This window comes from Kogia breviceps, chromosome 18, assembly GCF_026419965.1.
Source record: "Kogia breviceps isolate mKogBre1 chromosome 18, mKogBre1 haplotype 1, whole genome shotgun sequence".
Lineage (NCBI taxonomy): Eukaryota > Metazoa > Chordata > Mammalia > Artiodactyla > Physeteridae > Kogia > Kogia breviceps.
Window position 1 is genome coordinate 58,517,230 of NC_081327.1, and position 22,620 is coordinate 58,539,849.

General features: G+C 52.9%; 2 protein-coding genes across 2 annotated transcripts in view; one reads left to right on the forward strand and one right to left on the reverse strand.

The window, feature by feature from the left end:
* GAS8 (growth arrest specific 8) overlaps positions 1 to 2,954 on the forward strand; it is a 28,249-nt gene extending 25,295 nt beyond the window's left edge. Inside the window, exon 12 of the mRNA XM_067019525.1 lies at positions 1,309 to 2,954. The gene's annotated coding sequence lies outside the window, so the exon portion shown is untranslated. The remainder of the gene's footprint in view (positions 1 to 1,308) is intronic.
* A 433-nt stretch (positions 2,955 to 3,387) lies between these two features.
* PRDM7 (PR/SET domain 7) lies at positions 3,388 to 17,285 on the reverse strand. Its single transcript, XM_059043829.2, has 12 exons — positions 17,261 to 17,285; positions 16,487 to 16,635; positions 16,018 to 16,141; positions 15,587 to 15,694; positions 13,741 to 13,790; positions 11,719 to 11,875; positions 10,977 to 11,078; positions 10,489 to 10,760; positions 10,010 to 10,077; positions 8,702 to 8,895; positions 5,724 to 7,004; positions 3,388 to 3,551 (listed from the first exon to the last, which is right to left on the reverse strand). Exons 1-12 carry the CDS (start codon positions 17,283 to 17,285, stop codon positions 3,388 to 3,390), a joined length of 2,694 nt encoding a protein of 897 aa, XP_058899812.2.
* Between the last annotated feature and the right edge of the window lie 5,335 nt (positions 17,286 to 22,620).

The window sequence follows — 22,620 nt, forward strand, 5'->3', positions numbered from 1 at the left end:
GGGAGGAGTGCTGCTGGGCCCGGAATCAGCCGCCAGCCACGCGGGTTGCTGCTCTCAGGGGCGCGGATTGGGAGCACGAAGGGAATGGGGCCAAAGCAGCCAGGGCGGAGGGTCTGCGAGCAGGAGGGACACGGCCGCCAGCGGGCGACCCCGGACAACAGCAGCCCCGCAATCCCCGACGGCCCCCGTGCTTTGTGGCGCCTGTGGCCCCACCTCTGTGAGATTCTGCCTGTGGGCCCCCCAGCGCCCCGGCCCCAGTGCTGTGGAGCAGGGTCCCTGCTGCTTGAAACACAGCAGCCTTTGCGGTCTTGGAGGTGTCTCTGCTCATGTCAGGGGGAAGCTTCAGGGCAGTAAGAGTTTCTTTATATTCGTACGTTCGTTTCCCAGGGGCTTCATGTTTTGCCCGATTTTCTGCCGTGTCCCTGAAACCCTCTGTTGTCTCACGGGGTGGGCTTTCTCCGTCACAGAGCCCTCAAAGGCCTCCCGCCGGGGGAGCGCGGGCTTGTCGCTCGGCCGCACAGTCTCCACCGGGCCCCTTGTCCCCCTCTTGCTGTGCCCAGGCTGGGTCTAGCGAAGGCGCGTCCCAGCGAGAACCCACTTGCTGGCTTCATCTCTCGTCCCAACGACCGGGGAGTCTTCGCTCAGGGTTTCCTGCTTCAGTGCCCACGGCAGAGAGCTTGCGTCCTCACAGGACGCGCTTCAGCCGGGCACCCGCGTCCCTGCGGCTGCACGTGACCCGTGACCGCGCTCCCAGGGACGGACCCCGAGGGGTGATGGGTGAGCTCCTGCAGCGCTTGCCTGAAGGCCCTTTGCCCCCCAGCCCCTCCCTTCTCCCCACTCGGGGCTGGAGTGGGGGCCTGGCCACGAACTCGCTTTGACTGTGGGTGAGGGCGTCCTGGAGGGAGAGCAGGGAGGGGGACCTGGGTCCCCAGTGAGGCCACCCAGCGAAGTGAGGCTTCGTCTGGGCCTCGGTTGGCCTCGGAGGGTATGGCCGAGGGTCTGCTGGACAGGACACCACGTGTAGAGGGCCCTCAGCCTCATACTGATGACAGCAGTGGCTGTGCTGAGAACTTCCTGTCCCACCCCAACAGCAGGCGAAGTGGAGGCTCCAGGGCTTCCTGGTAAGTGCGCGCAGGGCAGGGACTTGACGGAGCTGAGCTGGCGGCTTGGATCCTGCACGCTTAACACTGGAGTGGCAGCACCTGCTTGTTGTCGCTGCCCAGCCCTTCTTGCCACCTTCTCCTCCACCCCACACCCTTTTTCTTGCTGCAAGAGTCATGCCTCTCTCTTTACTATGTATCTTTGCAGCTAATATTTGCGGTAGAAAATGTCTACTCCGCCATCAGAAACCGGCATCTCGTGGAATCCTCAGCCTCTTCCACGACCATAGAGCTGGTTCCTGACACCCAGCTCTGCCCACCTCCACCTCTGCAGCCCTCCTGTGTGGTACGTGCAATAGAACAGGTGCTCAAAAAATGTTTCATGAATAACTTCAGAACGCAGTGGCTGTCTGACATATTTAGAAAAGGAGTGGCCGCCCCTATTGCCAGCACCCCTGAAACCCCGCAGGAGACACAACCTAGTGTGGCCCCTTCTCTCGCCCGGGGAAGCGCCACACCAGCTGCCCTGTCTCCCTGCCTGTAACAAACACACCATAAGGAGGCTCGCTGGCCCCTGGGCCGCTGGGCCTGTAAAAACCCGGCCTTGTCCTTGTGAGATGTGGTCTGAAGACAACACACAAACAGAACCAGCAAAGAAGGATCCTGGTCAGGAGTAAATCCCTCTCCATAGTGACCCTGTGAGACCCAAGCACCCCGTCTGCTAAGCCCACTCCTACTGTTTGGGAAGGGGCCCTTGTGACTGTCCGGGCAGCAGTGGGGAGGGTTAACCCAGGCTCTCTTCTGCCTCCTGAGACCAAGGTGGGCATCGGGGGAACGGCCACGCCTCCGATGAGGCTCCAGAGAGGGTGTCCCAAAACGACAGGGCCTAGCCGTCCAGTGAGGCCAGGTGTTGTCCACACCGCACTGACCTGCTGGAGGGTCTTGGGTTTCCTGGCCTCCAGCACTCCCACCACCAACCCCAGCCCGCAGCGTCTTGGGAGCCCCTCGCTGGCAGGCCTCCCGGGGGCAGAAGGTCGCACAACCCCCGAGAAGGAGGATATGCACGCAGGACAGGTGAGACCAGCACTGAGTGTCCCATGTCCCCTCTGCTCCCCAGGGGGCACCCCAGCCCCGGGCCAGCCATGGCCTTTGTCCTCTTCGGTAGTGTCTTTGCAGTCAACAGCCCCAGACACCTAACTCTGGAGGGGAAGCCGCAGTGACCGCGGGAGGGGTGAGGGCGGGGTGTGCTTTAGCTCTAAACTGGGGACGCTGCAGAACTTCCTTGAGCCGCGAACGCACCACATGGGTAAACCTGCAGCAAACCAGGCCAAGATCTGGACAGATTCTCTCTGGAAACACTTTTCATGTCCAACAAGAGAAGGTCTGTTAAACCCCGGTCCGACCCAGGGACGTGGAGCATGTTGTAACCATGGAAACCGAAGGGAAGGCGTTTGAGAGGCTTCTTTCTCGGTGTCTCCCCTAATGGCCCCTGAAGGTACTGGACCCGGAGGAGAAGCACTCGGTCTTCTCTCCTCACCTCGGGCCAGGCGCCGCCCACCCCTCACAGCCCCTGGCCCTCCGCCTGCTTCTGAGTTGGATGGAAACCTACCGGTCACGAGGCCAAACCGGGCTCGTCTTGGTGAGCAAAATCAGAGGCTGGTGACAAGGTAAGACGGGGGCTGAAAAGATTTTGTAGAAGAAAAACATGCACGTGTGTTCCTGTGTGTGTGCTCCTGTGTCTGTGTGTGGTCACCAGACGCTGTATTAATTGGTGTTCCCTATACGATTATGGGTGGCTTTTATTTTCTGTACTTTCTAAATTTCTTTTTTTTCTAAACAACTGCATATTACGAGAAAAAAAAACAACAAAGCTGTTGACATCAAGCATGAGAGCTTGCAAAATAAGATCTTAAAGTACATATTTCAGAATGTTACAGGAGTTTTCCCTGGGTGATAGATGAATGGCCTCCTACTTTTAAAACAAACTTAGGAAAACCTCTTTGGTAAGTTTTCAGGGGCCTGAGCTTTGAGGACAGCGTCTGTGGGTGGCAGCCTCGCAACAGGCAGCTCTGCCTCAGGTACTGGCTGGGCTAGCGGCCAACCACGCGGAGTCCGGCAGCCGAAGACCAGTTTACCCCCTTGTGCACCGCGCTCACCTGCTCAGCTAGGGCCCCGGTAGAGCGGCAGGCAGGTGGGGCTGGCACAGCCATGGGGCCACTGCGGTCAGAGCGGCACGTGTGATGGGGGCTGCTGGTGTCCTGTGTGCCCGTCCAGGGCACCCGCAGTGTCAGGTGGAGGCCCGGCAGGCGTCCCGGGGGCAGGACAGGCGCCTCAGCCGAGCCCAGCGCGTGTCAGGCGGCGCACATTCCTCCGAGCCCCCCTTCAGCACGCGGATCGTGGCTGCCAGCAGCTGCCGGTGGCGGGAGGGTGTATAAACCGCCAGCCCCCTTGCTAGAGGTGAGCCGAGACTGGGTGAGAGGCCGGAGTGCCTTTTTGTGCCTGAACTGTGGGGTCGCACACCACACAGGTCATCCATCTTCTGTGCGGGCCGCGGATGATGGGGGCCAGGGACGCGGGGCGTCTTGGGGGCTGGCGGCCTCACCAGGAGTGAGGTTTGTTGCCAGAGGGGAGGGGAGGGGAGGGGGCAGGCCTTGAACTGCTCAGCCTTGCACGGGATTCTAGGGCCACCTCTGGTGGGAGGTGCAGGTGAGAAGCCCCTGGAAGTTTCTGGGGCCCCTCCCCCACAGCATTTCAGTCGAAGCCCCCCTGCCGGCATCGCCCCCAACTCCGTCCCTCCTGTGGCCCCTGCTGAGAGCTGCAGAAGATGGAAAGTTTATGGCGCTTCTCTTCCCATAGGGAAAGAAAGCCACAGACACACACGTTCCCTTCAAACAGCATGAAGGAAAGGAGACAGTCGTAGTGGATGTTTGTTATTGACATGCACATGGTCCAGTAAAGATGCTTCCCAAGCCTGCACGGGGAGGGGCGGGGACTAAGGACCGTTGTTCGCGGTCATGGGGTCTGGGCTCCCCCCTTCGGCCTTCCTGAACCCATTCTGGTGGGAACAGGACTGGGCCAAGTTAGGGCTCCCTCAGTGGCAGGGAGGTTGTTCAGTTAGGAGAGGATGGGGCCTCCTTTCTGAACCAGAACTCAGTTCTGGGTCTAAGCACAGCGTGGCCCCCTGGGGCTGTCAGCACCCTCACCTACCCAGCGGGAGAGGCTTCGCGCCCCCGCGTCCTCACGTGCGGCCTGTGCACCTGCGCCGCTGGCTCCGCGGGAGCCCTGAGCTGCCGGGGCCCCGGGGCCCTGGGGCCGTTAGCCGTGAGCCCACGCTGCGCGGGCCTGCTCTGCTCACAGCGTGCCCCATTCCCCATCAGACTTCTCTTAGAAAAAGTGAGTTGAAGGATAAAATTTTCAACAGTTAAGGATTTCAAGGTGGCGACACCGTTGCACTGAAGCACACAGGCCCAGGTACACGGCACGTGCGTTAGAGAAGCTGCGCTGTGGGCTTCGAGGACGCTGTGTGCAGGGGGGCAGGAGAGGTTCCGAGACTCAAGGGTGGTCCGGTTCCTGAAGACGCGGCTCCAGACTCCGTTCTCAGCAGGTGTGGGCGAGGGCCGCCTTTCCCAGGTGACTGTGTGGAGGGGCTCCGGGGATGCCCAGGCGCAGCGGGAAGGGCGGCGGTGGGCAGGGAGGTTGCCCGCACTTAGCCTCCTGACCTCTCGTCTCCTCGTCGGGGCAGCTGAGTCTGCAGGTGCAGCAGCTGTGTCTGACCAGTGCCCGAGTGGCCCTTTCTTTGTCCAGCTCTAAAGACCTGGAAGACGTGGGCAGGGAGAGAATAACAAAGGGTGGGGCTTGCACTCTCAGCCAGCCTCTGTGCCAGATTCTGCCTGTGCTTATCCACCAAACCAAAAGGCTGGCGCTCCCAGCCCATTTTATAGATTAGTAAAGAGGCACAGAGAGGTTGAGCACCTTGCCCTCGGTCACACAGCTGGTGAGGGCAGAGCTGAGAACTGACCCACTGTGGATGGATCTGGAGTCCACATGCTGTGCTCACCCTGAGGGGACAGCACAGAGAGAGCGAGGGACACCAGATACCCCAGACTGAGCCAGGCACACAGGCATGCACACGCACATGCATGAGGCCTTCTTCATCTTTGAGGCTACAGAAGTCAGAGGAAATCAGAGAGGAACAAGGAGAGGCCAAGGGAGAATGCCCTTCCAGGGGTTCAGTTCCTATGGAGACCGGGGCTGCGAGTATGAGTTCTCTGTGGCCCTCTTGGACCCCACTGCTTTGAGTGATAAGGGGGGAATGAGGTACACAGTCTGGGCTTCAGATTTGTATGGAGACAAAATTTATTAAAACAGGAGTCCAAAAAACCATGAAGGGGATTGGTGTGAACACCTCCAGGGCAATTAAGAAACCCTCTGCTGTTTATCTACCTTCTCTCTTATCATGAAAGCGGAGGATCTATTTAACCAGTTATTTCTGTGCTCATCACATTCTTAGGGAATGTAAGGGGTCATAGACTTCCTTTGAAGCTCCCTCAGAGCTGAGGTATGTGGTGGCTACATTTATCCTCCTGTGGCTAAGATGTGGTTTATTGGTAATGACTCCCTCACCCTCTCTGCAAACATAGGGCTTCTCACCTGTGTGTGTCCTCTGGTGTGTGATGAGATTTGACTTAAGACTGAAGTCTCGCCCACACTCCCCGCAAACATAGGGCTTCTCCCCTGTGTGTCCCCTCTGGTGTCTGATGAGACTTGACTTAAGACTGAAGTCTCGCCCACACTCCCCGCAAACATAGGGCTTCTCCCCTGTGTGTGTCCTCTGGTGTCCGATGAGACGTGACTTACGACTGAAGTCTCGCCCACACTCCCCGCAAACATAGGGCTTCTCCCCTGTGTGTGTCCTCTGGTGTCCGATGAGATTTGACTTAAGACTGAAGTCTCGCCCACACTCCTCGCAAACATAGGGCTTCTCCCCTGTGTGTGTCCTCTGGTGTCCGATGAGATTTGACTTAAGACTGAAGTCTCGCCCACACTCCTCGCAAACATAGGGCTTCTCCCCTGTGTGTGTCCTCTGGTGTCTGATGAGATTTGACTTAAGACTGAAATCTCGCCCACACTCCCCGCAAACATAGGGCTTCTCCCCTGTGTGTGTCCTCTGGTGTCCGATGAGACTTGACTTATGACTGAAGTCTCGCCCACACTCCCCGCAAACATAGGGCTTCTCCCCTGTGTGTGTCCTCTGGTGTCCGATGAGACTTGACTTACGACTGAAATCTCGCCCACACTCCCCGCAAACATAGGGCTTCTCCCCTGTGTGTGTCCTCTGGTGTCTGATGAGATTTGACTTAAGACTGAAATCTCGCCCACACTCCCCGCAAACATAGGGCTTCTCCCCTGTGTGTGTCCTCTGATGCTTGATGAGACTAGACCTATCCTTGGAGCCTTGCCCGCAGCCTCTGTACTTGACTTTTACAATTCTTGATACTCCTGCCCCCATGAGTAATTTGCCTGTGTCCTCTGGATTCACTTTCTGGCCTGTGCTGGGCCCTTCCTCCATCATTGTCTCATGTACCCTAGAACTCCCCATTTGTCCTTTGGGAGAGTAGGAAAAGGCCCTTGAAATCCTCCTCAGCCTTATCCTTTTCAGCAAAGGTTTGGACCTTCCCTTGACCTCTTGACCTTCAGGTTTGTCACTCCAGCTGTGTGGATCAGAGTATTGCTGCTGCCGATTTTGATAGCCTGGACAGGGATCCTCTGGTTGGACGTGGTCTCTGGCAGATGTTCTCGGGAGGACCTGAGACGGGTGATTGCGTTCCACATGTTGGCTGAGGATTTTCTGACTGGAGAAGGCCAGAGAGCAGGAGCCACACGGATGGATCTTGGGCTTTGGGTCTGCTGAAGGAGGAAGCTTTTGGTCAGGTAGATGGTTTGTCTCCGGTAAGGCCTGAACCACTAATCATCTCAGTGTTGACAGCGTAAGCTCTGTCTCCCAGCAAGTGTGCCTTTACAGTCTATTTTCCATTCCATTTTTACTCACTCTGTCTTCTTCAGAAATCCAGAAAGCCCGTATCAAGGCCCTTTTATACCTATGGCCCTGACTAGGGACCTTCAAGTAACATCAGAGGCAGCGTCACTCCTTATAGGAGGTGGAACTGCAGTGACCTTTGCCCATGTACGAGTATCTGACAAGTCCTATCACTTTGTGACAGAGGGGCCACAGGTATTTTATCCTGTTGGGAGAGAACACTCTTGATGACAGGTGGAATCACCCCGAGTGACTTCCTACAAGGGGAAGGAATTTATTAAGTTAGGGGCACTCATCCTGGAGATCTCCAGATGTGGAAGGCAGGGTAGGGTAGTGGTTAGAGCACCTGTGAGTAAAGCTGGATTTGAGGCTGCTCATTCACAGAGACATGTCAGTTGAGCCGCCATTGTGTCTGAATCTCTGTGAGGAAGTGGGATTCAGATTGGACAAGACTGAGTGGTCCAGGTCCCACTGACTAAAGGACTCTGGCTCCTGATGCCCCAATTAGGTCATGAATTGCTTCTCTCTCAGTTTTCCATAAAGCGGAAAATGAAAGTACATCCTTCCTCAGAAAGCCTCACGAGTATTAGCACCTCATCGATTTCAGTCAGGCTTAGTCCGTTTAAAATGCAGTAGGAAGAGTCCCGTTTAAAAATACACCCCAGCTCCTGCCCTTCTTCAGCCAGCCCGCTCTCCTCTCACCTGGTGACGAACTGACCTCCGAGCGGATTCCCCACTGCTATCTCTTTCCGAAAAACGAGCCAAAGCATCATCTTAGAGCAGAGCACATGCGCCTTGCGGCTGAAGACCGCACGGTTGTTTCACGTCACCCAGGAGGACCCCCACGTCTGTGCATGGAGCACAGGCCCCGAGGCCTCCGTGTTGTGTCCAGCCTCCTTCCTCTCCCTCTGTGCTTCCTTCTTTGACCACCTGCATGGCCTCTCTTTCCTGCCCTGGTGCTGTGGCGCTGGCCGCTCCCCTGCCTGGAACACTTGGCTCACAAATGCTGTCTCTGGAGAGCGCCCCCCAGCACCCCCCGCTCACATGGCTGCGAGGCTACTTTTCCGCAAAGCACTAACTGCTGTCTGGTATGAGGCATGCGCTGCGCTCGGGCAGTGATTGCGACCGTCCTGTTCAGTCTCTGTTTCCAGTTCGTCGCAGCCCTGTGTCTGGCACAGTGTATGAACTTGTGTGACAACAAACCGAAACGGTGACTGAATGCAAATCAACGTGTACACACATCATCTAGAAATATGGAGGAGATTAAGAAGAAACAGCGAAAGGTGAGAGAGCTGGTAGGTGCTTGAAAGCTTGTTTTTTTTCTCTAAGCCTTTCAGCCCTATATGATGTTATATATTTTTTGCATGAAGGATTAAAGAAATTAGAAGAAAAAACTTTTAATATAAAGTTTCCCTAAGAGTCAAAGGCTTATGAATCAATTTCTGAAGCATCTTAATTGAAATGTTCCTGACTCCAGACTGGAGTTTACCGTGTTCAAGAGCCGGCCCGTGAAAGCTCCCCGGGAGTGCTTCTTCCTCGGCGTTGCGAGAGCAGCGGTGCCTACCTCTGCCCGCCGCGAGCTCGCTCTGCGCCCTGCTGCCCCACTTGATGCCGAGCTCCTCGCTGTACTCCTCCCCGTACCAGACCAGCAGCTCGCAGCCCGGCCTGACCACCCGGCAGGTCCGGTAGAAGATCTGCCTGTGATACTGGAAGGCCACCAGGTTCTGTTCCTCGTCATCCCGGGCACAGTTCACATACCTGGGGGCGGGGCCGGGAAAGGGGAAGAAACCACAGCGGTGAGCTCCCTCCATCTGTCAGACCCAAGCCAGCTCCTGGCCTTCGCGCTCCGCTGCTGCCCCGGCTGCCTGCGCCTCCGACCCTGTCCTGTGAGTCCCTATCTCCAGAGGCTGTTTCCGGTGCGCATCCAGGCCGGACTGCTTTTCTCTCCTTGCCTGATTATCTGTTTTCCAAAGCCCAATTCCAGACTTGTGTCTACCTGGATTGGCCATAAAACTGGTGACCCCTGGCCTCTCTAAACTCTCCATGAAGTTCTGTTTTTATTCCACAGAACTTGGTGCTTCTAGTTTAGCACACATCCCTCAGCACTCAGCCCCAGCCTACTTTCTCTCCAGAGGTCTGTCTCCAGCCTCCCCACGTGTATCCAGGGCCCCCCATTCACTTGCCTCCCCCAGGTTCCTGTAGAAACTTGGAGAGCTCTCTGACTTAGCTCGAAACACAGAACAATAGTAGTTGATTCACTTTCTGCCTCCCCTGATGAAAGCAGGGGACCTTAGAGAAAGCGGCTGCTCACAACCATCCTGCAGTCCATTTGTTCCCTGGCTTCAGAACCCAGTTCTCATTGGAACCAAGGCTGGGAAGGTGGCCGCCCTCACAGACCAAAGGTCCCTCATGTTAGGTTATGCTGGTGCTGTGCACTTCTTGAAAAATAGGAAAATTATGATTAAATATTCCTAAAATCAATTGCTTAATGTCTGTCTGCAGTGTGTCCTCCGTAAGGACACGGGTTATGGGATCTGTTTAAGTAATGGACTCCGTTTTCTAAACTGGAGCATAATAGTAAGTGCTTGATAAGTGTTAATTAGGTAAATAAGTGTCCCTGGTGAATCTAGACTCCTCAAGTTGTTTTCAAGTACCCCAATTTTCTTGAGCACAGAGACATATCTTGAGGACACATACTATACTTTTATTTCCTTTTTTTCTGACGTCTCTTGAAATGAAAGAGCATTGTATGGAGAAAAAAGAGGGACAGAAGATGTAAAAACCATTGAGGCGGGCAGTTTGAGAAGGAAAGGGACACGGGCTTGAGAGAGACGAGTGTCCTCTCTGGAACCTGGAAACCTGCTGGACTTACCTCATCCAGTTGGCCCAGGACTTGTCCTTTCCGTCCACATACTCGTAGCAGTTTCTTCCTTTGGTGATCTGAGTGTCAGAAAAAGAAGTTAAAGGCTTCTTTGTTGGTGGTGGTGGGAGGTAATAGAAGAATTACTTCACTCTGCTGTCATCAATGCTGTTCAGCCCGCATGGATGCAACTGCCAATCGTGACCACACAATAAGCTCCTTAATCACCATCCTTATGTCTGAGTCTATTTGTCCACTCAGGTCAAGGGCCCCACACGGGAGGAGCCGCTTCTTGGTGCCTGTACCACCGTGCTCCCACCCGTCCTCTGATCTTTACGTAGAAGTTCCGTGTTCATGCAAAGTGCACTCAGTACACAGAGCTGACCGTGTTGTCCCCATCCATGTCCTAGCATGTTGAAGGTGAGGCCCCCCCCCATCCACAGAAGGGATGTGGAGGCCAGAGGACAGGGGAAGAGGTGGGTGTTTCTCACCAGCCAGGAGTATCCACTGTTGGCGGCCTCTTCATCTTCTGTGATCTGGCCCTCATAGGGGCCAAAGTGCAGACCCAGCGGCAGATCGGAAGCCTCGTTCCATACTCCAAGCCCAGCCTCGGGGATGCCTGACGGTCTGATACTTAATCCAGGGGGCAGAGTGAGGGCTGAGCGGTTGGGGTGCCCCTTCTCCACTGCACTGTCCTTTACAAAGGTAGGGGCCCCGTGAGCAGCACAGCTGTCGATGAAGAAGTTCTGACACTTCTCACAATCTGGAGGCGAGAGTAACAGGATTAGGGAAGATACAGTGCGTGTTCCTGGTCGTGAAGACCTTCAGAAAGAACCGGGGCGCTCGTGTCATTTGCCCTCAATCCTGTACCCCAAGTCACTAGACAACGCTAGTTGGGTCACTAGACCCAACGCTAAGGTGAGATTATTGTAGCAACACGTAACAGCCTTCTCTGTACTGGGCCGGTGGGGTCACTCACAGAGGTAATCGTCGTCCTGGGGCTCGCTGATCTCCCGGTACACGTGGCCCTTTCTTTCTCGTAGGCTATACATCTTCACTTCAATCTGCTTTGTTCTGCGTTCTAAGTTGGAGAAGAGTAGGTAAGCAAAGGTGGTTGGGGTCTGGAGTGTTGGTCCCTGTTTTATCAGAAAGTGTGAAATCCCCTCCCATCAAGTGATCACATGTCCTTCTGTATACTTTGTTTTCTCCCCCTTTAACTACTGGTTCAGAGAGACCGAGGCGCCACACTGACTCCAGACGCCCAGTTCAATGTTAGCTTCCCGTTCTTCCCATTATTAGGTTTAACTTCCCAGCCTTTCTACTTAGAAAATGGTTCATTGACACATTTACTCATTCAGAAAATATTTGTTAAGGCACATTACCTGTTAGGCATTGAGCAGAGGCCTTAACTAAGAAAGCGTGGTCCCTATTATCACAGATGGATTTTTGAACAATGTGTACGTGTCAGTACTTTTATATTTAATGTAATGCTTTCAAACACTATACGAGTTATGTATCCTTATGTTCACTGTAGAGATTAGCAACCAGGACCTCAGAAAACGTGTAAGACTTTCCCAAGGTCCCAGTGCTAACTTCAGGTCTCGGATCAGTCCAGCGTAAAGCCACGCCTACCCCAAGTCCACCCCCCACACCTAGGCCGTACTAATCAGCCTTTCTAGAGGAATCAGAGGGACTGAAGCCCCCAACTTATTTTCTCTTACCCAGCTTTTGTCTAGCGTGCCGTGCAGAGGTGCTTGTTGCTCCGGGAGGGGGTGCTGGGCTCTGGGCCTGCGCGGGGCCCCTTGCCTTCTGCAGTTGCGCGGCTCCCGGCAATTTCTTAAAACTAGATTCATTACTTAGTGGCACCGGGGGCACTCCCTTCAACGCGAGAGTCACATAGTAAAAGACAACGTGCATTTCTTTAGTTCTTTGGGGCTTCTGAAGTGTTTTCACATGCATGACTTTAGTTAATACTTCAACAACCCTTGGAAATACCCGGGGTGGGTGGAGTCTGAACACTAGAGCGTAAATAAAGGGCCTAAGCGGGTAGTGAAGCAAGACTAGAACCCATATCTTAAGGTTCCTTCCCTTCAACTTTCTCTCAAATTTCTCCGTAAAAGTGAGAGCGAGGCAGGGAGAATAAATGGGAAGAATCAACAAAGTCTGGGAAGGAAGCGGGGGGTAAGGGCTTATAGGAAACCAGAGGGGGTCTTCTATTAATTGGTGGACCTCTGATGGATGAGGAAATGTGGAAAAGTACAGAGGGGGCAAAACACTTCCGGAAAATGAGGTGACAGAGCAGTGAGATTGGGAAGAGAACAAAGAAATGGTATGGCAGGAATATATCTAGACAATAAAGAAAATGATGCTGAAAGTTGTAGGTTGCCATATCCTAGAGAGAATGTGTGGAATTAGAGTAGCTGGTTCCCATCAATTCTGCTTGAATAAGGCTGTACGATTAGCTAGTTCTCCTGTTTCCTGATCCATAAATTGGTATACATGCTAATTCTTAACGTTACAGTGGACATGAAATTTAATAACGTTCACCAAATTGTTCTGTGAGCTATTGATATTTAATACAGTGTGAATGTGAGAGTCCAGCCCTGCTATCCATTTACCCCCTCAACTGTCTCCCTATTTGAAATCTAGCTCACAGATACTATCTTCAGCACTCCTTGACCCTCTTACTTCTAGGTGAATGTTTAAATGTGGAGTCACTCATTCAGAAAACATCCATGGGGCCCTCAGGGGCCTTAAGCTGGGCTTGGGACTTCTGAGAAGAAATGGGTATGGACCAGCCTCTCAAAGCTTGCAGCGCACGGGCAGAATAAACAAGTGATTCCAAACATGAGAGTTGCCTAATTAGAGCTCAGAGGAAGGCGCTGTTACTTCCTCCTGCAAGAATGAGCATTTGAAATCAGTTCCAGAGGGATGAGTTTCTGTTGAAACGCGGGCGACCTATATGAACCTATATGACCTATATGACCTATATGAACCTATATGAACCTATATGAAGTCCTTAAGTTATTTTCTTCTTTGTTGTTTTCAATGATCAAACATGAAGCTAGTCAGGGCTGGGAGACGCTTCCTCATATTAGAGTAGGAGGCTCTGAGGTTGGGGACAAGTCTCCTTCTTCATCTCGGACCATCCACTCTACAAATTGCCTACAGATCTCTACGCTTCCCTTAGGCAGATGGTCTTAGCATGTCACTCACTTTGGCGTAGCAGAAAAGAACTGAGGTTGAAATCATCCGTCAGATGAATGATATAAAGATGTATGAATAAGACACTGTAAACTTTATAAAACTATGGAAGTTCTACTCAGCTTGTAAGTACTTTAGAGAAGGAGCTTTGGATGAGATTGCACTACCAGTGATACTGTGATCTCAGGCATATAATCAAACATTTCTTTACCTCAGTTTCTGGATCTTTTCAATATAAATGGTGATAGTTACACTACCTATAGGTACTATAGGATTGTTTTAAGGTTTAAAGTGAGTTTATTCATGTAAAATGCTTAAAATAGAGTCTGAAATATTATGAAAATAATGTGAAAATAGAACAACCTACTATTGTTGCTATTCTTATTGACTATAAAAATGATGATGATATCAGACATTGTGCTAAAGAATCATGAAAGGAAGCAGCAGTTTCTAGGATACTCTGTGTCTTCTCCTATTCTTACCTGTGATTGGATCCATGAGGAAGATTTTCTTGTCAGCAGGATTTGGGAAATACTTACCTTCTGGTGTTTACTGTGTTCCACTCTGAAGGCCACCCAAGAAGGTTTAACTAAAAGATGATGAGAAATCAGTGTTTTGGTTGGTAAATGTTTCCACACTCTGGGCATCAGAATTAAGGACACAGAATTCTGAACCAGAGAGTAACAAGTACAAGGATTAGCAAAGGGGGAAATGGAAAATGATTTCTGTATCATCTACGCCTATGCTTCCACTGGGAGCATCACATGGTTTTCTTAAAATTAAAAAAAAAATAGACAAAACCTCATCTGTGCTTCATCCTATGTTCATAAAGTATCTAATAAATTTACTTCATGACAAAAGTACTCAACAAAGTAGGAATAGAAGGAAATTACCTCAATATAATAAAGGTTATATATGAAGAGTCCACCTCTAACATCATACTCATTGGTGGAAAAAGTGATCTCTTCTAAGATCAAGAAAAAAGGCAAGGATGCCCACTCTCACCACTTCTATTCAACATAGTACTAGAAGTCCTAGCCAGGGTATTAGATAAGAAAAGGAATCAGAAGTTTTCCAATTTGGAAAGAAAGAAGTAAAATTAGGTTTGTTCACAGATGACATGATTTTATGCGTAGAAAATCTTTAAAATTCCACAGAAAACGCTGTTAGAACTAATAAAAGAATTTAGCAAAGTTGCAGGATACAAAGTCAACACTCAAAAATCTTCCTATGTGCTCGGGACTTACCTGGTGGCCCAGTGGTTGAGAGTCCGCCTGCCGATGCAGGGGACACAGGTTCGTGCCCCGGTCCGGGAAGATCCCACGTGCCGCGGAGCAACTAAGCCCGTGCGCCACAACTACTGAGCCCGCATGCTGAAACTACCGAAGCCCGCGCGCCTAGAGCCCGTGTTCCATAACAAGAGAAGCCACTGCAACAAGGAGCCCACGCACCGCAGCAAAGAGTAGCCCCCGCTCGCCGCAATTAGAGAAACCCCACGCACAGCAACGAAGACCCAACGCAGCCAACAAAAAAAGAGAGAAAACTATTGAGAATTATACTGGAAAACCTATACATCCACCTCCATTCAGTCTTATGTCACCATTCTGCCACAACCACTGCGGGTCTTTTAATTTCTATTTCAAAATTCAAAAACAAAATAAAAATAAACAACAAACTAACCAAGACACAGTGAACCCACCGGCCAGCCCTTACTCCTGTGGTGATGAATTTGGTACTTCTTATTTACATTCAAATTTTTATACATTTACGGCCATTTAATGTACCTATAAACAATATATATATTTTTTCCAGCAAAAGGTCACATATTTATTACTGAGCCAAAGCACTAATGCAGAAACACTGACACAAGGAGAAAAAAAATTTTTTTCCAATAAGACAAATGGGTGCATTTGTCCAGATAGTAGTGATGTTTTCAGAGTGATACGGTAAAGATGCAAGTGACCTTCCACAGCATAAATACGTTTGCCACCTCATGTGTGGCTCCTCAGAGACCCAGCTTGGTTCTTCTCCAGTGTCGGAGTTGTACCTGGTTTTATTCCCAGTTTTCATATGAATCCACTGGGGGAATGGGACGATTCTCCTTTTGTTTCTTGCCCAGGAATCGGTTGATCGTGAAAGTCTTGTGAGAAGACACGGTGAGGAGCGGGGTCAACCGCACATCGGACAGCAGAGAAGGGGAGGCTAATTATTTTACATATTTTAAAACTTTATATGGATAGTCTCTTACTGTATAATATTCTGTTTTGCATCTTGCGTGTTTGGTGAAAAATTATGGCGTTTTTTTGGCTAATGTCTGAGATGCAGCTGAGACGTAAACCCAGGGTGGTTTCAGGAAGACACCTCTAAGTCTTCCTGGCCCCTCACCTTGATGCCTTGGAGTCCATTCTTCATCAGAATCCTCAGGGTCACCCACCTGGGGTTTGATGGCCTGCCTGCGGTGACACATGAAAGCTGGCCGAGGGGCTCTGAGACCTGAAAAGAAGCAAGATCTTTGTTCTAAAAGGGAAGAGCTGGAGGGAGGAGCAAAGCCCAGAGGCAATGGAAAGTGCCACAAAGTCAGTGTGACTTGGTAGGATGGGCGGGGAGAGTCTAGAACAAGGCGGGAAGTGAGCTCTGCGTGGCCAGGGCCAGGCCCACACTGAATACAAAAGGACATCCATTTCCTGCAGGTTGGTCTCCACACAGAAGGGAACTGTGGGCCGATGAAGCCACCTGAGAGAGAGCCAAGCTAACACTGCGCCCGAAGACCTGGTTCACGTTTCCCAGGCTCACGGGCACCCAGCACTTCCCGTTACCTATAGTAATCAGCGCTTCATAGTTCTTTTTCACGTTCCTGTATCGGATTTTTTCCCATTCTCCCATCTCTGCCCACTCTTCCTTGGAGAAGTATATGGAAACGTCTTTGAAAGCATCTTTGGCCTGGAGAAAATAATAGATTTCCTCAGTGACGCACTAATCTAAGCCAGAACCCAGAGCTGGGCCTTCTCCTCCCCCGCGTGCAGGGTGTAGCCTGACGCCGCTGCGTGGTCTCTGTGAGGCAAGGATGAAGACTTTCCTTCCTGACTGTGTCCTGCTTCACTGAGCAAACCCTGGGCGTTTTCCTGACTCTCCCTGGCCACAGAGCAGTGGACGATGCTAGTGTCCTGTCCCACCCCGCCGGCCCCGCCCCCCCGTCTTAGCCAGGACCAGGCGCCCCCATCCTGCGCAACTGCACAGAGCAGGTCACCCGCGGGGCAGCCCAGGAGCCTGTGGCCCTCCAGGGACCAGCTCCTCGTCCCTCGTACAGAGCCGGCTGTGCCTCCTCCACCGCTCACCGCGGGCTTGCGCCCCGCTCTCCCGGCGCCCCCCCCCGGGCTCTCCTCCGGCCGCCTGTCGGTGCTCATGGGCCTGGGGCCGCCGCAAGGCCGAGGAGCCTGTGGAAGGAGAAGGTGCTGAGGTGGCCAGGCCCCTGCCCAGAGCCGGGGCCGTGCTCCGCGGGGGGGCCGTCCCGAGCAGGACGGTGCGCGGACCCCAGCAAGGATTGGAGGATGAGGAGGGTGCTGACGGGGTGGACGGGCCCTCAGCAGCCACGACAGTCCCGCCCCGTGTGAGCTACATTCGGCGTCTCTGGCCCCCCTGCGCCTCGGGCCCTCGGCGGCGGAAAGGCGCACTGGGGGCGGGGCGTGTGTGTGGGGGGGCGTCGGAGGGCGTCCCGAGCAGCCCTGGAAGCCCCGGGCCGCTGGACTGGGCTCCGGTTGACAGGCAGGGCTCTCTTCCAGCGGGGGACAGGGCCTGTTTCTCCGAGAAGGGTTTTGGGGTCTCCACCTGGGGACTCCGGAAAAAGCTGGGCATAACGTGCGTTCTGTGTCTAAGGGACAGATCGCTCAGCCTGAGGAGATTTGGGTCACTCGGCTGAGGGAATTGGGGTTCCGCAGACCCGAGGGGATTCGGGGTCCCCTAGGCTGATGGTATTTGGCGTCTTTTGGCTGAAGGGGTGTGGAAGGCGCAGGTTGAGAGAACTTGGGACCTTTGAGCCTGAGGAAATCGGGGGTCTCTCACTAAGGGGCTTTAGGTTCTCCCACATTGAGCGTAGCTGGGGTCTTTGAGGAGGACGCGGGGTTAAGAGTTCCCGGGCTGAGGGTAGGCAGTGCCTCTGAGGTTAGGGAAATTTGGTCTCTCCGCGGGTGCTATTTTTAGGGCGCCTAACCTCTAGGGGTTACTCCAGGTATTTGGCGGGGGGTCTAAGCATTAGGGGATTTGGTGTTTCTGTGGGTGAAGGGACTTTGGGTCCCTGAAGCTGAGGAGATGTGAGGTCCCTCAGGTTAGGACCCGGGGTCCCTCCAACCTGACAGGATTTGGAGCCCCTCAGGGTGAGGGGATCTGGGGCCTCCCAGCCTGGAATTTGAAGGCCTCGCGTTGAGGGTTTATAAGGGTTTTGCGGGGCGTGTTCCCGTCAGTCTCCCCGCTGTCCCCTCGCGTGGCCCACCCCGGCCCGGCGCGCGCTCCAGCTACCGCAGCTTCGCGTCCTCCTGAGCTGAGGCGAAGCGAAGGGCGCGGAGCCGGCTTATAAAGCCCTGTCAGGCACAAGCCACCAATCGGCGCTGCGACCTATTGGCCCCGCCAATAGGCGGCAGGGAGGGGGCGGAGCACTCAGGAGGTCCCGCCCCACCGCTCGGGGATTGGCTGCTCTGGGTCCCGCGCGTGTCTAAAAGGAAGCCTCCAGTGCGCAGGAGCAGCTTAGCGGTTTTCATTGATTGTTTTTTCCGCTCGTCGTCAGGCAGCCCGTGTTCATTCTGGAGCCTCAAGCGGGCGGTGGGTCTTTAGGGTGGACGTGGCCATCCAGTGCCCTGAACGAGAGTCTTTGCTCCACCGGACTGTAGTCGTGCTCCCGCACTTTCTCCTAGGCCCACCTGTTCCCTTCCTTGTAAAATCCAGTTTTGGCAAGAACTGTATGGGATGAGTATTGCTTTATTCAGGGGAAAACTAGGTAATTAACTAAAATCTGATGAGACCCCTAATAAACAACATACGGTCAAAGATTTAAAAGCAACAAATGGAATAATAAGTATATTAGAAAAAACACTGGGAGAATTTAAAATCTCAAAGTAGAAGTGGCATTTAGGAGTAATCTGTATGTTTAAGCAATGTAGGTCTAAAAAGTCTTCGGAAATGAGCTATAAATAAAACCAAAAAGCCCTGCAAGTGTTTTCCATTAAAATGAGGCGTCAAATTCGAGGACAATGGATCTGCAGAGGGGGCTTCCCAAGATAAACAGGGGAGAGTGTTTCTGCCCCTTGCCTAGCTTTGGTCACAGAAACATAACATGATTTCCATGTATTGGAAGCAAGACAACTGACTGTAGAATGATTGTCAAGGTGGGACCACGAGTGCTGGTTGGCGGTCTGGATGGAGAGATGTTACCAGAAAAGTGGGTTTGCCTCTTGGTGGGTGTCGAGCCAAATGACACAACCCAGCCAAAGACTGGGAGAAGGAGGGATTTATTGCTTGCAGCAAGTAAGGAGAACACCAGGGATCTTGCCAGAACAGTGTCTCCCCAAACCCCCAAACTGGGGAAGTTTTAAGCTATGGGTACATGCATGTTCATGGAGGACCTTGGGCGGTAGGCAGAGTCCAAGCTTTAGATGATTGAAGTCTTGAGGGTCAGAAGCGCTCACCATCGGCCTCCCTTAGGTTACATTTTATCTGGAGTTGATAGATGACGTAGATATAGATATCTATTCTTTTTTCAGATTCTTTCCCCTTATAGGTTATTACAAAATATTGAGTGTAGTTCCCTGTGCTATACAGTAGGTCCTCGTTGATTATCTATTTTATACATAGCAGTGTGTACGTGTTAATCCCAAACTTAATTTATCCCTTCTCCCGTATTTCCCCTTTGGTAATAATACGTTATAAGATTTTATGCTTCTCAGAAATGGGGGCGCTGAAAGAGAGGTATCATTTTCAATGGAAAAGCATTCAAAAGAAGATTGAAGCTTCAACCAAGATTATTAGATGTACATCCTTGGAAAAAATCACTTGATTTCTCTAAACTTGACCTGACAAATAAGACAAAAACCCTCCACTGAACTTGCCTATAGTAAAGTGATGGAAATATCAAATGGAAGTGTTGGAAACATCATATTTTACCCGAGCCTTATACACGGCTCTAGGTTAATTACAGTTTGGCTCACACATCTGTTCATTGAAGTTACAATGTTCTCAATTTCTGTCACTGATCCTGCAGAGTGGGCCCCAACAAGGGTCCCCTGCCCCGTGTCATTAGAGCCAAGAGAACGAGACTGAGTTTGGTTCAGAAGCAAAGGAAACTTTAGATTCTGATCAGAGAACGGGGAGAGGTGAGAGCGTGCGCTCCCCCGAGGGCTGTGGGCGGGGCTGCTGTGTGGGGATCCCGGCAGCGTCAGCGGGACGGAAGGGGCGGAGCTCTCGAGGGCCAGGCAGCGTCAGCGGGACGGAAGGGGCGGAGCTCTCGAGGGCCGGGTTGGCTGCAGCTCAGGCTCCCTGTCGCGGAGTCTGCATGGGGCCCCGCGAGCTGAGGTGTCGGCCCAGCCATTTTGCACCAGGAAATAGGTTCTGAAGTGCCGGGTGTGGGACCTCTGCATGTGGAAACCTAGGAGCAAGTGAAATTAGACAAAGCACAAAGGAATAAACGTTAGACTTTACTTTATTGCCCGGATTCTATTTTTATCTCCCAGGATTTTTTCATGGGCTCTGCCGGTGACAAACCCCTCCTCTGCCTTTTGTCCCATTCCTCATTGTTGGGGCGCTGAGGGTGCAGACCCCGCTTCTGTAACTGCTTCGTGCCGAGTCGGGAGGCCTCATACCCGGGGGGAGGGGCAGAACTTCTCCCCAGCAGCCTCCGGTTGAGGTTGACTGTCCCCAGGGCCCTTCCCTCACTGCTCGTCCGCCTGAGCCCCAGCATTTGAAGTGTTATAGATTCTAATGACCTTTAATGGTGCAGGAAAGAGATGCGCAGAGACGCTGGGGGGGCCGGTTTTACCCCGCCCACATTTGTTCGGCCACCTTAGGCAGACGGTTTCTGCCAGCCTAGATGCTCTGACCAGTAGTCTGCGCTTTCTTCAATTAGGCCCCTGAATTAACGTACAAACAGCACCAGGTGTCAGAACCCTGCCTGCTCAACTCCCACACAGTCCAGGGCCGGTGGTGATCCAGACCCATGACGGCCACTGAGTCAACGGCCTTTTCAAGTAGCCAGGAGTGCAGCCGGTCTCATCGGCCGCCGCCGTCACCGCGGTGTCTGTAGGTGTTTCTATGGTGACAGCGTTATTTACGGTTCCCCCGCCAAGCTTATGAGCTCCGCTCTGGGTGCAGTAAGTCCTGCAAGCAGTAGTCTGCTCTTTGGGGGCACGCTCTTGTTGTTTTCTGAGAGAAGATCCACGTCAAGTGATGGTCACGCGCGTCATCATGGGGACCCGTTGCCCCCAGTTGTCCCTCTGGAGGTTGGAGTTGGAGGGCTTCCTCACTCGAGGTCAGTGTGCCCACGGAGCGACGCCTGCAACTTCAGGGCATGGTGGGTGGTTAGGATCACCGCGTGCGGTCCTTTTCCCTTAGGAGGGAGCTGGCCTTGCAGGCTGTGGATTTCCAGGTTTTTAGATACCCCCAGTATCTTGGCCGGATGGGGCGGCGGGCCAAGCCCTTGGTAACCGTACTTTCTCCTACCTGGAGGGCATTCTTGCATTGTTCCATTTCAAGAGGTACCAGTTTTTGCACTAATACTCCAAGGGCAATTCACTTTCTACCCGGAGTGTAAAGGTCAGAGGGTTTAGCTAAATTAGGGAGGTCCAGGGCAAGGGTCTGAATTAACTGCTCCTTCCATTCTTGAAAGACCGCTTCTGGATTCTATTCGAACGGATCATCATCTTTTCCTTTCAATGTTTCATATAGAGGCCCAGCTATTAGACTGTAGTTAGGGATCCAGATGCAGCAAACCCCGACCTCCCCAGGAACCCTTAAGCTGTCTTCTAGGTTTAGAAGGGGTAAGGCTGCAAATGACTTCTTCCCTTTCCTGGGATGGGCTTCTCCGACCTTCTGTGAGAATGAAGCCCAGGCAGGTCACCTTAGTCTGTGATATTTGAGCCTTTGTCTTGGACCCCTTCTATCCTTTATTGGCTAGGTAGTTCAGAGGCCTCCTTAGTAGGGCTGGGGATCAGAATGTCGTCTGCATATTGAAGGAGGGTTCCCTTCTCCAGAGGTAGATCTTTGAGGTTTTAGTTAAGTTTCCCCAAAGGTGGTGCGGGAAGTTTTGAACCCTTGGGGGAGGACGGCCCAGCAGTACTGTCTTCCTTGTATGTTGAGTCCTGCCAGTCACAAGCCAAAATTTCTGTGACCTCTGGGACTAATGGAATACAGAAGAAAGCATCATGTAAGTCTCATACAGAATACTATGTCCTGGGGGATGGTACAATGACCAGCAGGGTGTAGGAATTAGGAACTATTGGATGCATATCCTCAGTGGCTTCACTGACTGTCCCGACATCTTTACCAGTTCCCCAGTAGCCCACGGGGCTCTCGTGGTCAGACCCCCCTCGCAGGATATACAGCTCACCTGGGCAGGTACCCAGCAGCCCATGGGGCTCTCGTGGTCAGGCCCCTCCCAGGGTATGGAGCTCACCTGGGCAGGTACCCAGCAGCCCACGGGGCTCTCGTGGTCAGCCCCCTCCCAGAGTATGGAGCTCAGCTGAGCAGGTACCCAACAGCCCATGGGGCTCTCAGTGGTCAGGCCCCTCCCAGGATATAGAGCTCAGCTGAGCTGGTACCCAGCAGCCCACGGGGCTCTCGTGGTCAGGCCCCTCCCAGGGTATGGAGGTTACCTGGGCAGGTACCCCGGCAGGGCTGGGCACACAGGAACTGTGCACGTAGCACTCATTTCAGAGCACCCCCAGCTCACCTGTCGGTCAGAGCTGACACAAAGCACCTCAGAGCAGGACTTGAACTAACAAATAGCAGCTCCGGGACAGGTCTGTGAACCTGGGCTTCACTCTGTGTGGCCTCCTTCCACCGGGTCTTCCAGAGGCTTCCACTGCAGCCGGGGCACCAGGCCTCTGTCTTCACCCACCACCCCTCCTCTCCCTGACTCCTGGGTTCCTCTCATTAGGAGAGGGTCTTCTTGAAGTTGTCTCCCACTCATGGGCCAGATAAAATGATTAGAAAACAAGCCAGGGCTGCAGTCCCTTGTCTATCCTGACCCTCAGGAAGCCACACCTGTTCCTTGGACCCGGCGGTGCAGCAAGGCCCATTTTCTGTAACTGTGAGCCCCTGAAGGGCGAGGATTGGCTGACTTGGGCAGCCTGACCCGGCCGGCCAGCCCTCCCCAGGTGTGCCTGGGCTGAGGTCAATATAAACCCCGCTCCAGGCAGCAAGAGCCTCTGCAGCTGCTC